Genomic DNA, 22914 nt, shown 5'->3' on the forward strand with positions numbered 1-22914 from the left:
TGAGAAGTGGCAGATGAAGTTTAATTCAGATAATGCGAGGTGCTGCATTTTGGGAAAGCAAATCTTAGCAGGACTTATGCACTTAATGGTAAGGTCCTAGGGAGTGTTGCTGAACAAAGAGACCTTGGAGTGCAGGTTCATAGCTCCTTGAAAGTGGAGTCGCAGGTAGATAGGATAGTGAAGAAGGCATTTGGTCGGCTTTCCTTTATTGGTCAGAGTATTGAGTACAGGAGTTGGGAGTTCATGTTGCAGCTGTGCAGGACATAGGTTAGGCCACTGTTGGAATATTGCGTACAATTCTGGTCTCCTTCCTATTGGAAAGATGTTGTGAAACGTGAAAGTGTTCAGAAAAAATTTACAAGGATGTTGCCAGGGTTGGAGGATCTGAGCTACAGGGAGAGGCTGGGCAGGCTGGGGCTGTTTTCCCTGGAGTGTCGGAGGCTGAGGGGTGACCTTATAGAGGGTTACAAAATTATGAGGCATGGATAGGATAAATAGACAAAGTCTGTTCACTGGGGTAGGGGAGTCCAGAACTAGAGGGCATAGGTTTAGGGTGAGAGGGGAAAGATATAAAAGCAACCTAAGGGGCAACGTTTTCACGCAGAGGGTGGAATGTGTGTGAAATGAGTTGCCAGAGGATGTGGTGGAAGCTGGTACAATTGCAACATTTAAGAGGCATTTGGATGAGTATATGAATAGGAAGGGTTTGGAGGGATATGGGCCGGGTGCTGGCAGATGGGACTAGATTGTGTTGGGATATCTGGTCGGCATGGATGGGTTGGACCGAAGGGTCTGTTTCCATGCTGTACATCTATATGACTCTATGACCTCCTGACTCCCCAAGGCCTGTCCACCATCTACAAGGCACAAGACTGGAATGTGATTGAAATACTCCTCATTTGTCTGAAGGAATGCAGCTCCAACAACAATCAAGGAACTTGACACCATCTACACAACATACTCGAGGGTAGAAGACAGAGGACGGTGGTGGAGGGTTTTTTTTTTAAATGAAGGCCTGTGACCAGTGGTGTGCCACAAGGATCAGTGCTGGGTCCACTGCTTTTCATTATTTTATAAATGATTTGGATGTGAACATTGGAGGTATGACTGGTAAGCTTGCAGATGACGCCAAAAGTGGAGGTGTAGTGGACAGCAAAGAAGGTTACCTCAGAGTACAATGGGACCTTGATAAGATGGACTAATTAGCCAAAGAGTGGCAGATGGAGATTAATTTAGATAAATGTGAGGTGCTACATTTTGGAAAGGTAAATCAGGGCAGGACTTACACCCTCCTGGGAAGTGTTGCTGAACAAAGAGACCTTGAAGTGCAGGTTCATAGCTCCTTGAAAGCTGAGTTGCAGGTAGATAGGGTAGTGAAGAAGGTGTTTGATATGCTTTCCTTTATCAGTGCATTGATATAGGGGTTGGGTGCAGTTGTACAGGGCATTGGTTAGGTCACTTTTGGAATACTGTATGCAATTCTGGCCTCTCTGCTATAGGAAGGATATTGGGAAACTTGAAAGGGTTCATAAAAGATTTACAAGAATGTGGCAAGGGTTGGAGGGTTTGAACTATCGGGAGAGGCTGAATTTCCCTTGGAGTGTAGAGTCTGAGGGGTGACCTTACAATATAAAATCATGAGGCGTATCGATAGGATAAATAACCATGGTCTTTTTCCTGAGCTGGGCGAGTCCAAAACTAGAGAGCATAGGTTTGATTTGAGAGGAAAGGTGTAAAGGGATTGAAGGGATAGCTATTTCACGCAGAGGGTGATGCAAGTATGGAATGAGCTGCCAGAGGAAGTGGTGGAGGCTGCTACAAGTACAGCATTTAAAAGGCATCTGGAAGGGTATATGAATAGGAAGGGTTTAGAGGGATATGGGTCAAATGCTTGCAAATGGGACTAGATTTATTTAGGATATCTGTTTGGCATGGACAGGTTGGACCGAAGGGTCTGTTTTCATGTTGTACAGCTCTATTACCCTATGATTCTACCATGTGTTTGATAGGCACCACATCTACAAATAATCAACCCCTCCACCATTGATGCTTAGTAGCAGCAGTGTGTATGATCTACAAGGTGCGCTGCAGAAATTCAGCAAAAATCCTTAAACAGCACCTTGCAAACCCATAACCACTTCCATCTAGAAGGACAAGGACAGCAGATACATGTAAACAACAATACCACTTGCAAATTCCACTCCAAGCCACTCAATATTGGATTTATATCATTGTTCCTTCACTGCCACTGTATCAAAATCCTGGAATTCCCTGCCGAAAGTTCCGAGTCAACTTACAGCACGTGTACTGCAGCAGTTTAAAAAGGCAGTTCACCACCATCTTCTCAAGGACAATTAGGGATGGGCAATAAATGCTGCCTAGCCAGTGACCTACATGCCCTTTGTGTGAATAAATAAAATGTGCATAGCTGGGCCAACACTGGAACCTGCTGCTCAGTGACATTGTGGGAATACCTTCACTGGTCGGCATGGACGGGTTGGACCGAAGGGTCTGTTCCCATATTGTACATCTCTATGACTCTATACAATTGCAACACTTAAGAGGCATTTGGATGGGTATATGAAAGTACTGTGGACGCTGGAGATGTGAAATACAAATAGAAAGTGCTACGCAAATGTACTAACTCTGACAGCATCTGTGAGGAAAGGAACAGAGTTAACATTTTGGACTCATACGACTCCTCCAGTGTGACAACTTCCCAAAGAAAATGTCATATTGGATTCAAATCATTAACGTATTTATTGTTTGTGGATGTTATTGCATGTGTATAGTTTGACTCATGGAGTTGCTTAGGTAATTATCTTAGTCTTCATTCCAGTCACTCGTGTTCTCAAATTGTCTTCTGATAACCCTCTACCTTTTTTATGGCTCTCCTTGGCTCATCTCTTTATATATAATCCTAGATATTTTTCTCAACAACCTGTTCAGAGATGTTATTACACATCCCTAGAGCAGATGGAACTTGAACCCAGCACTCCTCACTCAGAGGCAGGGACATTGCCACTGCCTCAAAAGACCTCCTATATATGACCAAAGAATTCCCATCTTCTGTGTGTCTTTAACATCATAATCAATTGACCATTAACAATGTTGACAAGTTCAGCATCCATTTTTTGCACAATAAATTCCCACAAGCAGCTGAGTGATAGTGATCATATCATCTGTTTTAGTGGCACTTTCAATTACAGCGGCTAGGGTACTGAGACAATTCCCTACTTCAAGTATTTTCATGGGATATTTTACTAAAACCTGAGAGATGGGCAGGGACTTAGATTAGTTTCCAATTTGAACAACAGCACATCCATCAATGCAGTTCTCCTCAGTACTGTTCTAATCCATCCACCTAGAATGAAGTGGGAACCCAGAGCTGGAACAGGAAATGAAGGATGCTGGTGAAGGTCTAATGGCAAGGATCCTTTCCAGTACCACCTTTCATCCAGGTGGATAGTGCTGTTAAGAAGACATACGGTGTGTTAGGTTTCATTGGTAGAGGGATTGAGTTCCGGAGCTGCAATATCATGCTGCAACTATACAAAACGCTGGTGCGGCCACACTTGGAATATTGTGTACACTTCTGCTCGCCCCATTACAGGAAGGATGTGGAAGCATTGGAAAAGGTGCAGAGGAGATTTACCAGGATGTTGCCTGGTCCGGAGGGAAGGTCTGATGAGGAAAGGCTGAGAGACTTGGGTCTGTTCTCATTGGAAAGAAGAAGGCTAAGAGGGAATTTGATAGAGACATACAAGATGATCAGAGGATTAGATAGGGTAGACCGTGAAAGACTTTTTCCTAGGATGATGATGTCAGCTGATATGAGGCGGCATAACTACAAATTGAGGGGTGATAGATTTAAGACAGATGTCAGAGGCAGATTCTTTACGCAGAGAGTGGTAAGGGTGTGGAATGCCCTACCTGCTAATGTAGTCAACTCAGCCACATTAGGGAGATTTAAACAATCCTTAGATAAGCACATGGATAATTTTGGGATAGTGTAGGGGAACGAACTGAGAATAGTACACAGGTCGGCGCAACATCGAGGGCCGAAGGGCCTGTTCTGTCTGTATTTTTCTATGTTCTATGTTCTATCCAAAATTAGCATGGTTTTTTGATGACTTACGATTTCTTTCAAAAAAGAATTATGAACATTAAATGTGTTCATTTTAATCTCTGCCAACATCTCTTCATATTTATCAAGAACATTCTGTTTGTTGTCAGATTACTTAAGTCAAACATGAAAAGAGGGAGAAGAAACAAAAAGATGTATTTTACTCAAGACGTGAATCTGTGGCCTATGGCTGTTTCTTATATTCTCAGTGAGGTAGTGGAGTGCCAAAAAAGCACAACACACCAGCATACTCCGTGGATGTCAGTTTTAGTTAGTGTCCTTTTGAGTATCCACCTGAGGTAGCCCAATTTTGCACACACCTCAGCACCTACACTATACATGGTAGAGACTGGTCCCTTTCCTCTCTAGGCAGAACTTGTCAATTTAAGCCTATGAGTGGAATTGAAGTAAAATGGAAAGAGCTGGAAAAACTCAGCATCTGAAGAGAGAAAATAGAGTTAATGTTTTGAGTTCACCGAGTGGCTTTGTGGCTCTGTGGTTAGCACTGTTCCCCCACAGCACCAGGTACCCCGGTTCGATTGCACCATTAGGTGACTGTCTGAGTTGAGCTTGCATGTCCTCCTTGTGTCTGTGTGAGTTTCTTCCCACAGATATGCAAGTTCGGTCGATTAGCCATGCTAAATTGTCCATAGTGTGCAGGTTTGGTGGATTAGCTGTAGGAAGTGGAGGGTTACAGGGACAGGTTAGGGGTTTCTGGATCTGGGTGGGATGCTCTTTGGAATATTGGTGCAGACGTGATGTGTCAAATGGCTTCTTTCTGCATTGTAGGGCTTCTATAATTCTATGACCTTTCATTTCTCTAGCACATTTTGATTTTGTTTTAGAATTCAAGCAGCTCCAATTCTTTGTTTTTATTTTGGGAGGATTAAATATCTGTGCAACTAGCATTTGTTTCAGGAAAGTTGGGATAGAATTGATTGCTGCAAACATTTTTCCCTTAATTGCAAACTTCAGGCAAAATGTAATTACAATTTGAAATGTGAACAACTATCTTAGTTTTTGCATTTGTTTTTCATTTTCATGCCTTTTGTCACTCTTGCTTGCATACATCCTTATGGGCTACTTCCACAGGCAGCTGACACTGTCCAGAACCTCACCCAACTTGCTGACCTTTATGTGTTGATGGGCTATTAAACTGCGGCAGAAATCAGAGCTGAATGCAGTTCTTCCCTAATCCAGTGCCCATCCACATTCACTTCTAGCAGGAACTGCTGAAAACAATCCAAGTGAAACACCTGAACCATTTTCTCTATCCTGACTTGGGATACTGATCCAAACTGTTATCTTCCAACTGCTGCCTGGGTGACGATCACCAAGTTCTGTAGAGGATTGAATTTGAGATCTTTCAAGGTTGTGATTGCCACCAAAGGAAAGGACTCCATCTGAAATACACTTAATGTGTTACTTCAAACTTCTCATTCAGAAGAATTAGCAGTGACAGATAGATAAGGAGTAAGCAATATGCTGTCTAAATATAATTGAATGTAACTGAGGACCAAGGGAAGACAAATTGTCGTTTCAACTTGTTCCATCTATCAAGTCTGATCAATCTAAACTAAGGTCTAAATTAATTTTTGGAGCAAGAGACACATGGTGGGATGGAATGGAGGAATGTTTCACAAATTTGGGAATGGCCGCGTGGACAGGATTGAAATTCACTCACACAATCTAGTCATCTTGGATTACATTGAAATGGTGCAAGTGTGGATGTTGTCTGTTCTCTTGGCACTAGATCATTTGAGGTTCCCTGCTACCAACAATCCACCATGTGGGGCCCATCTTTTTACCCCTAGCACTTCATCTCTATAACTAAACCATTACACCTGCTTACATATGTCTCTGTTTTCAAAAGATTCTTAAAACCTTCCTGTCTGTCTTTGTTCTACCTCCTCTGCTTTTGTTGTAAAGCACTCACAGCTATTTTCTCAATGAAGCGCAAGGTGTAAATTTATTGTAGGTGTGGGACTTGGGTGAAAATCAGAGGACTGAGCATAGCTTTGAATCTTCGCCAAGTTGAACACTGGCACTTGCTGTCTAGACTCCCATGTAAAGTATAGCTGCAAGGGGAGGAGGAGAGACTTCCATTTGTTTGTTGAACAGTACCTCACTGTGAGTAACTGCCTTTAGGCAAGGTTATGAATGAGGACAAAAAAAATTGGGGAAACATATGATTAATCTATACCCATTAAAAATACGTTTGCAAGGGAGATGGCATAAAGAGCACTAAAACTGTAAAACATCTGTACTGGTGAAAAATAGTGTACACATATTACCAGCTATATACAAGAGAAGTTTGAAACATTTTTCATGCTCGCGTCACATGAATCTCATGAATACAATTCCAACCAGGAAGAATGCTGTTTGATTGAATTTCTGTAATGTAGGCAAAGTGCCATTGCTTTGCGTGCTTTAAACAGGACTTAAGTTCCTGTTTATTGGTCATGTAATTTCTGTTTTATTTTTATGCTGACGCTGTTTGTTATTTAATGCTGAAGTGTTTTCTGTGTTTTTGCAGCATTTGAAGATTTATTTCCCCAATCCTGCTTCAATTACATAGTTCTTGTAAATGAAACCATTGCATGTTTTATGTGGTAGTTCATCGGCAGACTAAACGCTACTACATTTGGCTGTCAATTTTACAATAAACTACATAAAATGGGTGTTAACTTATACGTCAAGTATAAAGCTGGATGGTGTGGGTGGTCACCATCATTGTCATTCATCACCTCGGGTCTACTCTGTAGATGTTTCCTATACTCCTGTATATCTTCTCAACACAATCCATATCATCTATTTGATTCCTTGTACATCTGTTTGGTAGTCACCAGACTAAACAGAAGAGGAGAAAGCATCAGCAGGAAGGCAGAAGCTTTGCAGTCTTGTTCAACCCGATGTGTCAAGTAGGTAATCAATCTTGGCTTCCTCCTGTGGTCCCCAACATCACAGCCTTTGACCAATTTGATTTCGTACATGTGCTATTACAAAATGGCTGACGGCACGGAATGTTGCAAAGCCCTTAACAATATTCTAGTGAGAGTACCAAAGACAAGTGCTGCAAAACTGCCTGAGTTCATCTCAGTATAGCTCCAATAACAGCATCTACCTTACAGTGTAGAAAACTGTCTGGCTATGTACCATCAACAGAAAGCAGAATAAATCCAACCTGACCACTGAAGTCAATGGTTGTGATCATTAGAGATCAATCACCTCAGTCTCAACGATATCCTGCAGGAGTTCCTCAGGATAGTCTCCCAGGCCTAATAATCTTCAGTTTGCTTCATTCATTAACTTCTCTCCATCATTAACTTCTCTCGATCATAAGGTCAGAAGCAGGAATATTTATTGATGGTTGTGCATTGATCAGCACCATTTCCAAGTCCTCATGTACTGAAATGGTCAGTGACCTTATGCAGTAAGTCCTGGACAACATTCAAGTTTGGCATTAACATTTCAGTAGCAAGTAACATTTGCATCACGCAAGTACGAGACAATTACAATCAAACCTTGACAATCAATGGCATACCTTTGCTAAATACCCCACACTTAAATATCCTGGGGCTACCATTGTCCAGAAACTGAACTTGACTGGTCACATAAGTGCTGCTTTTACAAGTACAGGTCAGACGTGAGGAATTCTGCTGTGAGTAATGCACTTCCGGACTCTCCAGTACCTGCCAGCATCCATAAGACAGGGATGTGATTGAAATCAGTTCCAATGACACTCAGGAGGCTCTGCAGTGATACTAACCGGACTCAGCTGCTTGCTTGATCAACACCCATCCACCACATTGTAGCAGCAATGCCATCTACAATGTAGAACACAGTACTTTCCAAACCACAAACATTATCACCCTGAGCACCACCACCGCCTGCAGGTTCTCCTCCAGGCCAGACACTATCCTGACTCAGATCGATATCTCTGTTCCTTCACTATCACTAGTTAAGTCTCTAAAATCATTGTGGTTTTACCAACACTGCTTGGACTGCAGCAGTTCAAGAAGATTGACAACCACCACTTCTTCAGAGCAAAAGGGGATGATCAAAATATGCTGTCCTGGCCAGTGATCTCACATCCTGTGATAGAATATAACAAAATAAATGCTTCCGAAATATGGACATTTGACCCATTTCATTTCCATACCAAATCCACATAATATATTACAAACCCATTTTCATCCTCCTTTCCTAGACTCTTAATATAAGTCCTTATTTATTTATCTGCTGGCAGTACCTCACTGACTTTCTGGTCCAAATAGATGTGAGTCCAGAATTTTGAGCAGAAAATCTAAGCTGACTCTCGAGTGCTGTGATACTTCACTGGCAGGGATGCCATTTTTTGAATAAGACATTAAACTAAGGCAATTCCTCAGGTTAGGTTGACTTGGAAGATCTCACACACGTTTTAAAACAGAACAGGGAAAGTCTGTGGGACTTTACTGTGCACAAACTGGCTGCCTCACATTACAACATTGACTTTGTTTCAGAATTATTTCTTTGCCTATAAAATGCTTTGGAACTCCCTGAAGTTATGAAAGATCCAATATAACATGCAAATCTTTTTTCTTCTTCTTTCACTTCTTAAATATCTTGATTGGCTTGGTGTTAAAAGCTGCTGGGATTACACATTTTACTTTCTTATAATATTTTGCCTTAAACAATTTGGAAACCACTCTCCTTTCTGCTTCTAATATTAATTCTAGACTTGATCTTGCTCTACATGTTAATTGAATTTCATAATCTCACTTTCTAAAAGTGTCCATTCCAGGAAACAGTCTACACTCAAATATAGGGCGTCCAAATATAGGTTCTCATTGTGGCTTTGGAAAATCCCAGCGCATTTCTACTGGATTATCTTTTGCAAAGCAGGCAATGTTGTTTTGTTATCAAACCTGCCAACCAGTTTGAACACATAAAGATACTACAAACCAAAACAGATAGAAATAGGTGTAAGCGATCACTTTTTTTGAAATGGTTGCACTTTGGTGCAGGTGTGGATATTCTAACTGTTTGGTAAGTTCTTTAAGAAGTGGATGGCATTTTCAGTCTTTATCATTGTCATGCACAACGATGAGCATTAACATTCATACTGTGTAACACAACAGTAAAGGGGTAATACCTGTGCAAGGCAATGTCTAGGTCATAGTTGGGATATGTGTGCGCACCTTTGGGCAGTCAATATAGAAAATTCATTAAAGCCATAGACTTCATGCATAAAAAACAGCAGTTGTGAACAGAGATGAAATAAGAGACTATTTCCATTGGTGCAGAAAAGATTAAAATGATTTCTTGGAGACTTCAAAATTGTTCATGATATTATTTGGCATACAGGGATAAATTTATTTATTTTTTGTTTGATCGTGGAATGTGAACATTACTAACTAATCTAGCATTTTTGCCCATCTCTAAATGCACTTAAAAGGATGCTGGTTAACATTCTTGTTGACCCAGTGTAGTTTATATAGCACTGGTAAGTTCAGAGTTTGTTGGGAAGGGAGTTCCAGGCTTTTAACCTAAGACCATAAGAAATAGGAACAGAAGTAGTACATTCATTCCCATTCAATCAGATCCTGGGTATTCTGACATCCCCAACATCTACATTCCTGCATTTTCCCTGCCACCTGTGATACCCCATTACAGCCTTAAATATGCAGAAGGACTCTGCCTCCACAGCAAGGAGTTCCAAAGGCACTCACCTCTTTGGGAGAAGAAATTCCCCCTCATTTCAGTCTTAAATTGGCACCCGTTATTTCTGATACTACACCCTCAGATCCTAGACTTGCCCATGAGGACAAACATCCTCACAGCCTGCCAAGCCCCTTTAGAATCCTATCTGTTTCAATAAGATCATCACGCATTCTTCTAAACCCCAACAAGTACAGTCCCTACCTGTTTAGCCTTTACTCAGAAGACAATCCCTCTGTACTGGGGTCATCCTAATGAACATTCTCTGAACTGCCTCTAATGAAATGGTATATTTCCTTAAGTCAGGGGACCAAAACCACGCACATGGAGGCATTCGTATGCATATGTTATCCTGAAGAAGGGCTTATGTCCGAAACGTCGATTCTCCTGCTCGTCAGATGCTGCCTGGCCTGCTGTTTTTTTCCAGCACCACATTTTTCAACTCTGGTCTCTAGCATCTGCAGTCCTCACTTTCTCCCATATGTTATCCTTGTTATGCTAGATTGTAAAGGTCATGGTTTGTAAGATATTGTCTGAGGAGTAATGGTGAGTTGCTACTGTGCATCTTGCAGCTAATACAAATGATAGCACTATGCCCTGGTGGCTGATTGGACATGTTTAAAGCTGTGAATAGGGTACCAATTAAGCGAGCACTTTGTCCAACATGTGCTATCTTCTTTTTCTTGTTTATTTTTAATTCTTGTCTGGGATGTGGGTGTCACTGACAATCTCTAGCATTAGCTGTTAGATTAGATTAACTGATTATCCCTCTACGTCATTTCAAGGACAGTGAAGGGTCAACCACATGGTGTCACATGACCACCAAACCAGACAAGGATGGAAAATTCCCTTCTCTAAAGGACAGTAGTGAATCAGATGAGTTTTTATTGAATTCAAATTTCACCATCTGACAAAGTGTGATTTGGACACATGTCCCTTGAATTTTAGTTGGTGTTTCTAGATTACTAGTCCAGCGATATTATCACAATTCACCCACCACTGCTCATTGGTAAATCCAGGGTGTTGGCATTCAGTCATGTCGAAGAGCAATGGTTTGATTCTCTCTTATTGGAGATGGCTATTACCTAGTGCTTGGGATGTGCCTGTTACTTCCCACTTGTCAGACCAGCCCTGAATGTTGTCCCGTTCCGGCTACATGCGGGAAAGGACTGCTTCCGTATCTGAGGTGTTGCAAAGTTTGGTTGCCAGTAACAAGGTTAGGAGAAATCATTTTGACATAAGAACTTGTATCATCAGAGTGTGTTGTCATTGAGTATAGTTGAAGCAAGGGCTTCCATCTCTAAAGAATAAAAGATGGATGCATGTTTAAAGCAGAGATTTACAAAGTAGAGTAATAATTTACACAGTATTTGAAGTCTAAAAAGGAACATCCAGTCGAACAGAACCACTTTCATGCTTTAGTTCTACATGAGCTTGTTCTCATCCTTCTTCATCTAATGTCATCAATATATCTTTTAATTTCTTTGTCCATTATAGTTTGCCTTCATTCATTCACATGTACCTATCCAAAGGGAAATCCTTGGCTCATTGTTTGCTGTCGATTCACCTGGAGCCATTTTGACAGTTTTTGTTGATGATAGGTTTCCATTGCCTTCTACTATTGGGGTAAAGTGAGTAAACCAGTCTCAAGTCCATCCAGCACTGTGACTGAACTGCACACTAGCCCACTTGTCTCACTGACTGCCATCTTTATCTAGTTTCCTTATAACTACATCTAAGCTAATTACCTCAACTTCTCCTTGTGGTAACAAGTTCCACATTATAACTACCCTCTGGATTGAAAAAAAACTTTCTCCTGGGGATTTTATTTTTGTTTGGAATTCCTACCAATTATCCTACCAATCGGCAGCAAAAATTTAAAACCCATAGTTGTGGCCTTGCCAAAGAGTGGAAACAATTTATTTCTGTCAATTCTGTTAAGCTTTTTTACAATTATAGTTACCTGAATGAAGTTGCCTCTGAGTGTTAAATAATCTAAAATTTTCTACTTTCTGGTCAATTTTTCTAGGTCTTAGTTTGAGATTGTCTGGCAAAGACCTGGCACAAACACGATTGGCTATATAGCCTTCTCTTGTATTTTAATCTTAGTTGCTTCAATTAAAAGACCAACTGCGTTTATGAGATTTTTGGCTGTCAGCCACTGACCTTGTAGACCTTCACAGTGATCTTACAAGTTTTATGGTGTCGCTTTCCTCTGTTACAATGTAGGTTTCACCCTGATGCCATCTCAAGAGGATTTCTGGATCCCAGAGATAGTGACATCAACAGATTGCTGAGTTAACAATCACATTGAAGAATTCTTACACAGCAAACCAGGAAATTAAAAACACTGATTATCATCTGTAAAACATGAGGTTTATCTAGAAACAGAAATATTATAAACAAACTTCTGTAAATAAGAAAATGACTTACTTTTAAAAAAAGAGTCAGTGACATCTTTATCATGGTGGATAGGGGACAGAGCTTTAGATTTCTGAAATTAGTTTTTATCAGAGCCAGAGATTTTGCTTGTAAGTAATAATAACTTCATATTGGATTAGGTTCCCTACAGTATGGAAACAGGTCCTTCGGCCCAAGTCCACACCAACCCTCCGAAGAGTAACCTACCCAGACCCATTCCCTTACCCTATATTTACCCTTGACTTGTCCATTTAGCATGGCCAATTCACTGACCTGCACATCTTTGGACAGTGGGAGGAAACCGGAGCACCCGGAGGAAACCCATGCAGACACAGGGGGAACGTGCGCACTCCACACAGACAGTTGCCTGAGGCGGGAATTGAACCGGGTCCCTGGTGCTGTGAGGCAGCAAAACCACCCCATTTTAATATGACATTAAAACCTCCATTAAACCTCATTAAACAAATCATCATATTTTCAAAGGCGTTTATGATAGGAAAATTTTGTTAGACACTGACGTTCATGCTAAATCACTTTTTTTTGTCCCAGTTACATTTGAGAACAGTTGAAATGCGCACCCTGTCGCTGAGCATGATAGCCCTGACAAGAACTACCGGATTTCCATGTTTTTCTGTACATGCATGTAGACCAGACATTGCTGTCAGTTTTGCAGAGCAGTTACATTGTACTCTGACAGTTTCACCACCATCAGGTATGCAAAATCCAGCACACTACAGTTTTATATAAGCTCCACGTTACTACTTGGCTCTTATGTGATATGCTTCTCATTTACCCGAGGTAGAACCTTTAATGTTCTGTGAATCTATATTGGCAAATATCTGCTTTTCACCGCTGTAATCAGAGAGAGACGCCAACCTTGCATGAAGCAGTAATAACTATCAGATTACTGCTCTGCTCCTACCTCTCAGTGCAAAACAGCATTCACTCTCTTTTAAAGGTACAGTACACGCCTTCAACTTCATAACACATTATACACTGACAGTTTCACCATCATCACGTGCAAAATCCAGCACACTACAGTTTTATATAAGCTCCACATTACTACTTGGCTTTTATGTGATATGCTTCTCATTCACCTGAGGTAGAACCTTTAATGTTCTGTGAATCTGTGTTGGCAAAGATCTGCTTTTCACCGCTGTAATCAGAGAGAGACGCCAACCTTGCATGAAGCAGTAATAACTATCAGATTACTGCTCTGCTCCTACCTTTCTGTGTCTAGTTGAAGGTCCATGCTTCTTTACAAGTCATCCAAACCTGGCTTCTTCAGGAATACAGAACAGTAGTCAATGTTTCCTCTAATTTTCTTACTGGCTGCACAGGATTCTGAATCTGGTGCGTGACATTGACTTTTGGAATTGATGGTCAATGCTGCAGTCAGTGTGCTGAAGCTACTCACCATGCATGGTACATCAGAGCAACTACATGCTCTCCAGTTGCTTTTTGACGGCACTGCTTGCTGTATTCTGGTAAGTGTTTAAAGTTCCTCAAGCTTTTCTGCATCTTTGTGAGCAGGGATCCAACACACATTCAGGTCTTACATCTGGTTTGTGATGACCCGTAGACTGGAGGAGTTGGACCAGTATACCTGTAATTAATTTCTTTTTCTAAACAAAATAGGCTATATTCCCTGTTTTACTGTCATCTGAAAATTTCAATAGCATCTGCTATTCACTAAGGAGCAGATGAACATGCAAATCATTTAAATTATGTAACTCTCTCCCTCATGTAATATTGCTGGTGAATAACCACACTTTTAAGGGAGGAAATATACTGCAGGTACAATCAATCTTGCTGTAGTTTGCGTGATCCTTTTTACATAGACTCGTCTTGGTCAGTAAATAGACTCCTGCTGTAAACTAGACTGCAGTTAGTCATGCCATGACACCCACCCCACCTCTAACTCAGCCGCTAACACAATACAATCTCTTGATGTGATTGCAGTCATGCCTGTCGTCACTAACTTTTAGATTCAGGTACAGGAGCACTACAATTTGATCCAAGCTAACACAAGCTTGTTTTCTTGTAGTGAACACTGAATCTAAGATAACATTTACAAAAGAAGTGGACAGTGTACCACATTCGTCCCAATAGAATGTTGGAATCAGTCTTCCAATTAATTTGAAAACTGCATCAATTTCAAGTTAAACCAGCTGCTTTACTGTAATTGTATTTAAAGCTTCTGCAGTTCCTGTTTCAACTCATATTACATCTCTCATTTTTTTAAAAATTTCCATCAATTGGAAATTTGTAGAAATTCTCCCTTCCTCATTCTTCTCCTTGACTGATTTGCTGGCCTTGGCAAAACATTCATACGTCACCTACCGGCAGCTTGTCTTATATGAACTGACTCAATTGATGTGTAGACTTGGATTGACATTATTTTAGATAGTGCAACATAATCTAAAAAGGACTATTGACATTGCTCTCCATTAGACAGAGGTAATTTGTTACACATCTGGGTTTGGGTTGGCAAGTGATTTCGCACACATTCAGAGGGTTAGATAGGGTGGACAGGGTGAGCCTTTTGCCAAGTATGGTGACGGTGAGCAAGAGAGGGCATAGCTTTAAATTGAGGGGTGATAGATATAGGACAGATGTCAGAGATAGTTTCTTTACTCAGAGAGTAGTAAGGGTATGGAATGCTTTGCTTGCAATGGTAGGAGATTCGCCAACTTTAAGTATATTTAAGTTGTCATTGGACAAGCATATGGACGTACATGGAATAGTGTAGGTGGGATGGGCTTCAGATTGGTATGACAGGTCGGTGCAACATTGAGGGCCTGTACTGCGGTGTAATGTTCTATGTTCTATCTTCTTTATTATGGAATTAGACCTTTCGGTACCTTTTGTGTGAAACTGGAGATGTGGAGTTGCTCACTATTTCCAGAAAGTCACAGCATTCACATGGTAATTGCCATATTTAAAACACAACTGCACACCATTTCAGGTATTGATAGCCAGCAAATTCCCTTATACTGTCCTGCTCCACCACCATCACTGAGAATATGACCTGGACGAAAGGAAAATTTGTTCCTCACTTTGCAGACAGGGACCTGAAGGTTTCAGTGGATGGGGTAGATAGTGGGTGAGGAGAAGAGGGCAGCTGACCATCACATTAAATGATCAACCACGAGATCAAGCTAGCTTGGACCTGGATTGCAGCCTGGGTCAGTGCTCTACTGAGGTTAAAGCAGCTGCCCAGCAGTACAGGAGGAAGGTCAATAAACTTCTGCATTTTGCTAGAGTAAGTGCTACCAAATTCTCTGTGCTACATTGCTCACCAGGCCAGTACAGACTGACACTACACACATACACACCTCACCAAGGCTTATGCAATACAAGCCTCAGGATTCCTTTTATCATGTCCACTCACGGCTCTCTCTGATCCACCTCATTCTTACAGACTACTCACTTGTCTGAGCCTGCTTTCTGCTCCATCACGGGAGACACCTCAATATCTCAGAGTTTAATTTAGATAAATGCGAGGTGCTGCATTTTGGGAAAGCAAATTAGAGCAGGACTTATACTCTTACCTTCAGTGTTGCTGAAGAAAGAGACCTTGGAGTGCAGGACCTTGAAAGTGGAGTCGCAGGTAGATAGAATAGTGAAGTAGGCGTTTGGTATGCTTTCCTTTATTGGTCAGAATATTGAGTACAGGAGTTGGGAGGTTATGTTGTGGCTGTACAGGACATTGGTTAGGCCACTTTTGGAATATTGAATGCAATTCTGGTCTCCTTCCTATCAGAAAGATGTTGTGAAACTTGAAAGGGTTCAGAAAAGATTTACAAGGATTTTGCCAGGGTTGGAGGATTTGAGCTATAGGGAGAGGTTGAATAGGTTGGGACTGCTTTCCCTGGAGCGTCGGAGACTGAGGGGTGACCTTGTAGAAGTTTATAAAATCATGAGGGGCATGGATAGTATAAATAGACAAAGTATTTTCCCTGGTGTGGGGGAGTCCAGAACTAAAGGGCATAGATTTAGGGTGAGGGGGAAGATATAAAAGGGACCTAAGGGGCAATTGTTTTCACAGAGAGGGTGGTACTTGTATAGAATGAGCCTGCCAGAGGGAGTGGTGGAGGCTGGTACAATTGCAACATCTAAAAGGCATCAGGATGGGTACATGAATAGGAAAGGTGTGGCAGGGTATAGGCTTGGTGCTGGCAAGTGGGACTCGATTGGGTTGGGATATCTGGTCAGCATGGACGAGTTAGACTGAAGGGTCTGTTTCCGTGTTGTACATCTCCATGACTCTATGCATTACCATTTCCACTAACTCCTTTTCCATGCACTTCCATCATTTTCAATCCTTCTCCTTGTCTCATACAGGTCCATTTGGGCCAAGAGGTCCAAATTTTTATTTTTGTGGGGGAAGTTGGAGGAGGTTTCTCTTCTCTTACTCTCTCTCTCTCACACACATTCTCTCTCTGTTTGTCTCTCTGTCGTGGTGTGTCTCTGTCTGTCTGAATCTCTCTCTGTCTCTCTGTGTGATGAAAAAATTCTATAGTTGCCTAGAGAATAGTTTGACTGCTCATGTGGATATGACAAAGGTCAACTAACCCAGTAACCCTCATTGAACTGTGCTGAACCATGTCATTTTCACATTACTGTCAGTGCTAACTCATACTTTCATCTCTCTTAACAGGAAATTCCCTTGCTTCTAGAGGCACCCAGCAAAGCTTGGCAAAGAGGCCAGTGTAAGAGATCCTCAGCTTCACTTCCACCTTGAGGAGGAAGCCGCTGAAGCCTGACAGGATTCAGCAGCATGGCTTTCACCTGCATCCTTCACCTGGGCTTTAAAGATGCTACTGCAAGTGTGAAAGCCATAAGGCCCCAGCAATGGCAAACACTTGCAGCCACAACATCTCAGAGAAAGGCTTCCAAGATACCAGATGTGTAATATACAGAGTAAAGAGTGGAAGATTGTGTGAGAAAGATCATTCTGTATCATGGAGGACCAGGTGCCATGAATCTCACTCAATAAAACACATTAATTTCTTTTGTTGTTGGAATGGGGTTCAGTAATAGTCTTTAACCCCTAATTTTCTCTTTCTACTCTTCAACTTTGTCCTTATTGACAGCAGTGATTTGCAGAGGAGTCCCACCAGTCACTTTGAGATGCTGAATCCTCCTCTGCTTTCATTCAGTCTTTCAAGGTCAAATTTTCCAACACAGGATGTTAGCAGGAGCAGTGAACCCGGCTGATAATGCTTTTTTTTTTTTGGCGGATGGTGGAGCTGATTGTAATCCTGTTTTGTTTTATTTGTGTATAGGAGTCACATATTACCTTGTATTCTCGTTTCATGTCTCTAACTTTCAGATGTCTCAAAGTTGGTTTTCTGTGTTCTCCTTACAGGTATGCAGGAGAGATACTGGATGAAGATATGTATCAAGGCAGGAATCTGGTCAACAATCGCTCTCTGCAGGCATTAGTAGCAGGGCTGAAAGCTTACAGCACCTGGGAGAATCTAGCCTGTTTGCAAGATTGTAGAGAGTGCACCGGTGGTATGGTGAGTAAATCATGTGGAAATTATTCTTTTCTAGATGTGTTGAAAGAACATGGGATAAGTTTGTGAAGCCTAAACTGAGGAGTGTACATTTTAACACTGCACCATTGATGACTAAATCTAGGCATTGACATTTCAGTGCAGCACTGAGGGAGCGCTGCATTGTATGAGGCGCTGTCTTTAATTTCTAAGACATTGAATTGAGCTTCGACTTCATCTCTCAAAATCATGCAAAAGTTTCTATGGCATTATTTCTAAGAAGGCCAGAGGAATTATCCACAGTGAACTGGACAATATTTCACTCTCAACCAACTAATTTGCTGTCATGCTGCTCAGAAAGCAGGATTTAGTGGATTCTAGACATCTGAATAAGAACAGAAAAGTGCAGAAATACTCATCAGGTTATGGTAGCATCTGTGGAAAGAGAGAAATAATGTTTTGGATCCATGAATTTTCATCAAAACAGCATTAAGTATGTTCTTCAACTTGAGACTGCTGGGGAACTGATTATAACATCACTAGGAACCAGAATCATACAAAGTTGGAGTCAAATGTTTTGGAAGAGTATGGAACACTGGTTGGGTCGGTCAGTAGTCCTAAGGTTCTGAAAATATTGAATGAAAACTCCCAGGATCCAGCAGCATTAAGAAGGAGATTTTCAACATCTTGAAACATTGGGCAATTCTAGAATCAATAAAGACTGAAATAGTACTCTGGAGTTTTGGATTATTAGTGATGTTGGCAGGATATAAGAATTGGAGTGGAAGGGTTGGAGTTGCAATTCATTTGAAAGCATTGGGCTTTGTTTATGTTGCAGTTTGCTGGGATTAGATAGTAGAAGGGCAGAAGAAGAGCTTATGCCCGAAACGTTGATTCTCCTGCTCCTTGGATGCTGCCTGACCTGCTGCGTTTTTCCAACAACACATTTTTCAGCTCTGATCTCCAGCATCTGCAGTCCTCACTTTCTCCTTAGATATTAGAGTCATAGAGTCAAAGAGATGTACAGCATGGAAACAGATCCTTCGATTCAAGCCGTCCATGCCGACCAGATATCCCAACGCAATCTAGTCCCACCTGCCAGCACCCGGCCCATATTCCTCCAAATCCTTCCTATTCATATACCCATCCAAATGCCTCTTAAATGTTGCAATTGTACCAGCCTCCACCACATCCTCTGGCAGCTCATTCCATATCTGTACCACTCTCTGTGTGACACTCCGATGTCCAGCGATACATGAATTGAAAACAGCAAAGGCAGCAACTATGCAGGTTCTCTCTCACTCCTGCACTGTCCTCACCATGTACTTCCTTTGTCTGTTCTTCTCCCTTTTAAAACTGCGTACTGGAGGAGTAGAGTCCAGTAGCTTTCTGGGAAGAATCTCTTTCATCAACATATTCCTATCCAAGAAGGTCTCTCTACAATACATCCTTGAAACAGTATGAGTTTCCATAAATACTTAAAGAAGAAAATAGTTAACTAGGTGAACAGTGTTACAAATCAGACAACACCAGGTTATAGTCCAACAGGTTTATTTGGAAGCACCAGCTTTCGGAGCGCTGCGCGCTGCTCCAAAGGCTAATACTTCCAAATAAACCTGTTGGACTATAACCTGGTGTTGTCTGATTTGTAACTTTGTCCACCCCAGTTCAACACTGGTTCCTCCACATCATAAGTGAATATTGGTTCTGTAGAAAACCAGACTGGAGAATTAGTAATGGAAAGAATGAATTGAACAGTACTTTGGACCTGTCTTCACTATAGAGAGGATGAATAACATCCAGAAGCAACAATAAGTCATGAAATGGAAAATCTCAAGAAAATTCCAACCACTAGAGAAGTAGTATTGAGGAAATTGTTGAAGCTGCAGGCTGACAGTGTCTATGTCCTGATGGACCTCCTGCAAGGGTTTTGAAATAAGTGGCTAGTGAGATAGATGATGCATTGTTTATACTTTTCTCAAACCTGCCTTGATTTGGATAAGATCCCATTAAATTTGAAGCTAGCAGATTCAATGTTGAAAGGATTGATAGTAATGTAGGTTGGGAAGAGGACAGTGGGGGTGGCATGGAGGCTCAGTGGTTAGCATTGCTACCTCATAGTGCCAGGGACCCGGGTTCCATTCCACTCTCGGGTGGCTATCTATGTGGAGTTTGCACATCCTCCCCATGTCTGCGTGGGTTTCCTCCAGGTCCTCCACTTTCCTCCCACAGTCCAAAGATGTGCAGGTAAGGTGGATTGGCCATGCTAAAATTGCCCGTAATGTCCAGGGGTGTGTAGGTAGATGGATTAGCCATTGGAACTGCAGGGATACTGGGATAGGGGGTGGATCTTGGGTGGTTTGCTCTTTGGAGAGTTAGTGTGGACTTGTTGGGCTGAATATCCTGTTCTCACAATGTAGGGATTCTATGAGGACACAAGTGATTACAAAAAGATGTAAATAGGTTAAATGGATGGGCAAAGATTTGACAGAGGGAGTATGATATGAAAAATGTGAAATTGTCCATTTTGGTGGGAAGAATAAATGAAGGGAGATTATATAAGTGATGAGAGGTTGCAGAGGAATTTGGATGTTCTCATATATGAACTATAAAAGGTTAGCATGTAAGGACAGCAAGTAGGAAAGCTAATAGTGTGGTGTAATTTATTGTGCACTCCAAAGTAGGGAGGTCATGCTTCATTCATGCGGGGCACTGGTGACACCATATCTGGAGTACTGTGCATAATATCGGTCACCTTTTATAAGGAAGAATCTAAATGTGTTGAAGGCTACTCCGAGAACAGCCTTTACTGGGCTAATAACTGGAATGGTGGATTGTCCTCTGAGGAAAGGTTGGCCAGATTAGTGTTATATCTGCTGGAATTTAGACAAAGTCAGAAATCACATGACACCATGCTATAGTCCAATAGGTTTACTTGAAATCACAAGCGTTCAGAGCATAGCCCCTTTGTCAGATGAAGGCCTTGTGATTTCAAATAAATCTGTTGGACTATAACTGGTGTTGTGTGATTTCTGACTTTGTGCACCCCAGTCCAATGCCAGCACCTCCACGTCATGGAATTTAGATAAGTAAGGGGTGACTTGATTGAAACACATGAAACACTGAAGGTTTTTGACAAGGTATGTGTGAAGAGAATATTTTCTCAAATGTGAAATCTAGAAGCAGCATTCTAAAATCAGGGGTCAGCTATTTAAAACAGAGATTGGATGAATTTTTTCTGAGGTTGTGAATCTTTGGAAGCCTCTTCCTGAAAAGGAGATGGAAGTAGAATAGTTGAAAAATTTAAAGTAGAGATAAATCAATTCTTGTGAAGCAAGGGATGTAAGGTTATAAGGAATAGGAGGGAATGTGGATATGAGGTTACTATCAGATCAGCCATGATCTTATTCAGTTTAATTTGAGGAGACTAGAAGTGGACACCCTGTTGCTGAGCATGATATCACTGACAATAACTCCTGGATTTCCATGTTTTTCTGTGCATATGTGTACACCAGAAGTTCCTGTCAGTTTTGCAGAGTAGTTACAACAGGGCATTGAACCTCTCTGTTAATTAAACCAAACACCCAGAAAAACACGCCTCGCTTGTAGTGTGTTAAAGTATGAATGACAGAGAATTCCAAAATTCTACTATTTAAAGAAAATAATATCAATTTATTCTTTAACTCTAAAAGTGAACATTAACAACACCTATTCACAACTCTAAGCCCCGCTTTCTCTTAATTGCTTATTACCTGCCTCCAATTCCATAACAATTTGCAGTTTCAGTAAAATACTTTTTCAAATTACATCAACTTAATTTCAAACCCATATAGCAGCTGTTGTTTCCAGTGCCTTTCCTCTTTCAGTTGAAGATCTCCCTGGGTCATCTTCTTTCTTTTATTGCAAAGATGTTTAATATGAAAAGGTACCTTCCGTAGAGAGTGTTTTAAGTGGTAGTTGCTCTGTCTGACTTTCAAAATGCCTGCCTTTTTTTATACCCCCCACATTAGATCATCTCATTCATTTGAGGTTGGTAAAACAATAAATTCAAACTCGATTGGGTTTTAGTATGCTGAGGCATAGTTTAAGCTGATTGATTAAATTTGAATTGTTGTCAAAACAGCAACCAACTCGGGTATCTATTTCACAGCTAAATATTACATATTTTCAATTTTCCAGTACAATCTGGGACTGCTAGACTGACAGGTGTTTAAAAGCTCTCAGTGCAAAACAGCATTCACTCTCTTTTAAAGGTACAGTACATGCCTTCAACTTCATAACACATTATACACTGACAGTTTCACCATCATCACGTGCAAAATCCAGCACACTACAGTTTTATATAAGCTCCACATTACTACTTGGCTTTTATGTGATATGCTTCTCATTCACCTGAGGTAGAACCTTTAATGTTCTGTGAATCTGTGTTGGCAAAGATCTGCTTTTCACCGCTCTAATCAGAGAGAGACGCCAACCTTGCATGAAGCAGTAATAACTATCAGATTACTGCTCTGCTCCTACTTTTCTGTGTCTAGTAGAAGGTCCATGTTTCTTTCCAAGTCATCCAAACCTGCTTCTTCAGAAATACTGAACGGTAGTCAGTGTTCCCTCTAACTTTCCTATTGGTAGCATGGGGTTCCGAATCTGGTGCGTGACACTGACTTTTGGAATCGAAGAGCCTGAATGGCTTACTCCTGCTCTTGATTTGTATATGATTTGGAGATGCCGGTGTTGGACTGGGGTGTACAAAGTTAAAAGTCACACAACACCAGGTTATAGTCCAACAGGTTTAATTGGAAGCACACTAGCTATAACCTGGTGTTGTGTGATTTTTAACTTTGATTTGTATATTTTACCTTGCTACATCTAGAGATGCAAATCCTTACTTTGTTCCTTATTAATCAATTATACCTGTAAATATTCTACTTCTTACAATGAAAGGAAAGGAAGTCATGGAGAGGATCTACAATTTCTTGATGACCCCTCCCAGTGTTTGCCGGGAATGCTTATCCTTCCAGGTGGTAGTTTGTGGGTTTGGAGGCTGCTGGGAAAGTTTCTGCAGTACGTCCTTCTGGTGTAACATACTGTTGACACTATATCGGTGGTGAATTGAGTGGATGAGATGCCAATTGAGTGGGCTACTTTCCCCTAGATTCTGTC

The 22914-nt window shown here is 41.2% G+C and overlaps 1 protein-coding gene across 1 annotated transcript in view; it reads left to right on the forward strand.

Moving 5' to 3' along the window:
- Nucleotides 1-22914, forward strand: part of acoxl (acyl-CoA oxidase-like) — a 390645-nt gene that overhangs the window by 182522 nt on the left and 185209 nt on the right. Inside the window, exon 12 of the mRNA XM_043687180.1 lies at nt 17625-17778. Within this exon, the coding sequence (XP_043543115.1) occupies nt 17625-17778 (154 nt within the window). The remainder of the gene's footprint in view (nt 1-17624; nt 17779-22914) is intronic.

The sequence above is a fragment of the Chiloscyllium plagiosum genome, chromosome 3, assembly GCF_004010195.1.
Source record: "Chiloscyllium plagiosum isolate BGI_BamShark_2017 chromosome 3, ASM401019v2, whole genome shotgun sequence".
NCBI lineage: Eukaryota > Metazoa > Chordata > Chondrichthyes > Orectolobiformes > Hemiscylliidae > Chiloscyllium > Chiloscyllium plagiosum.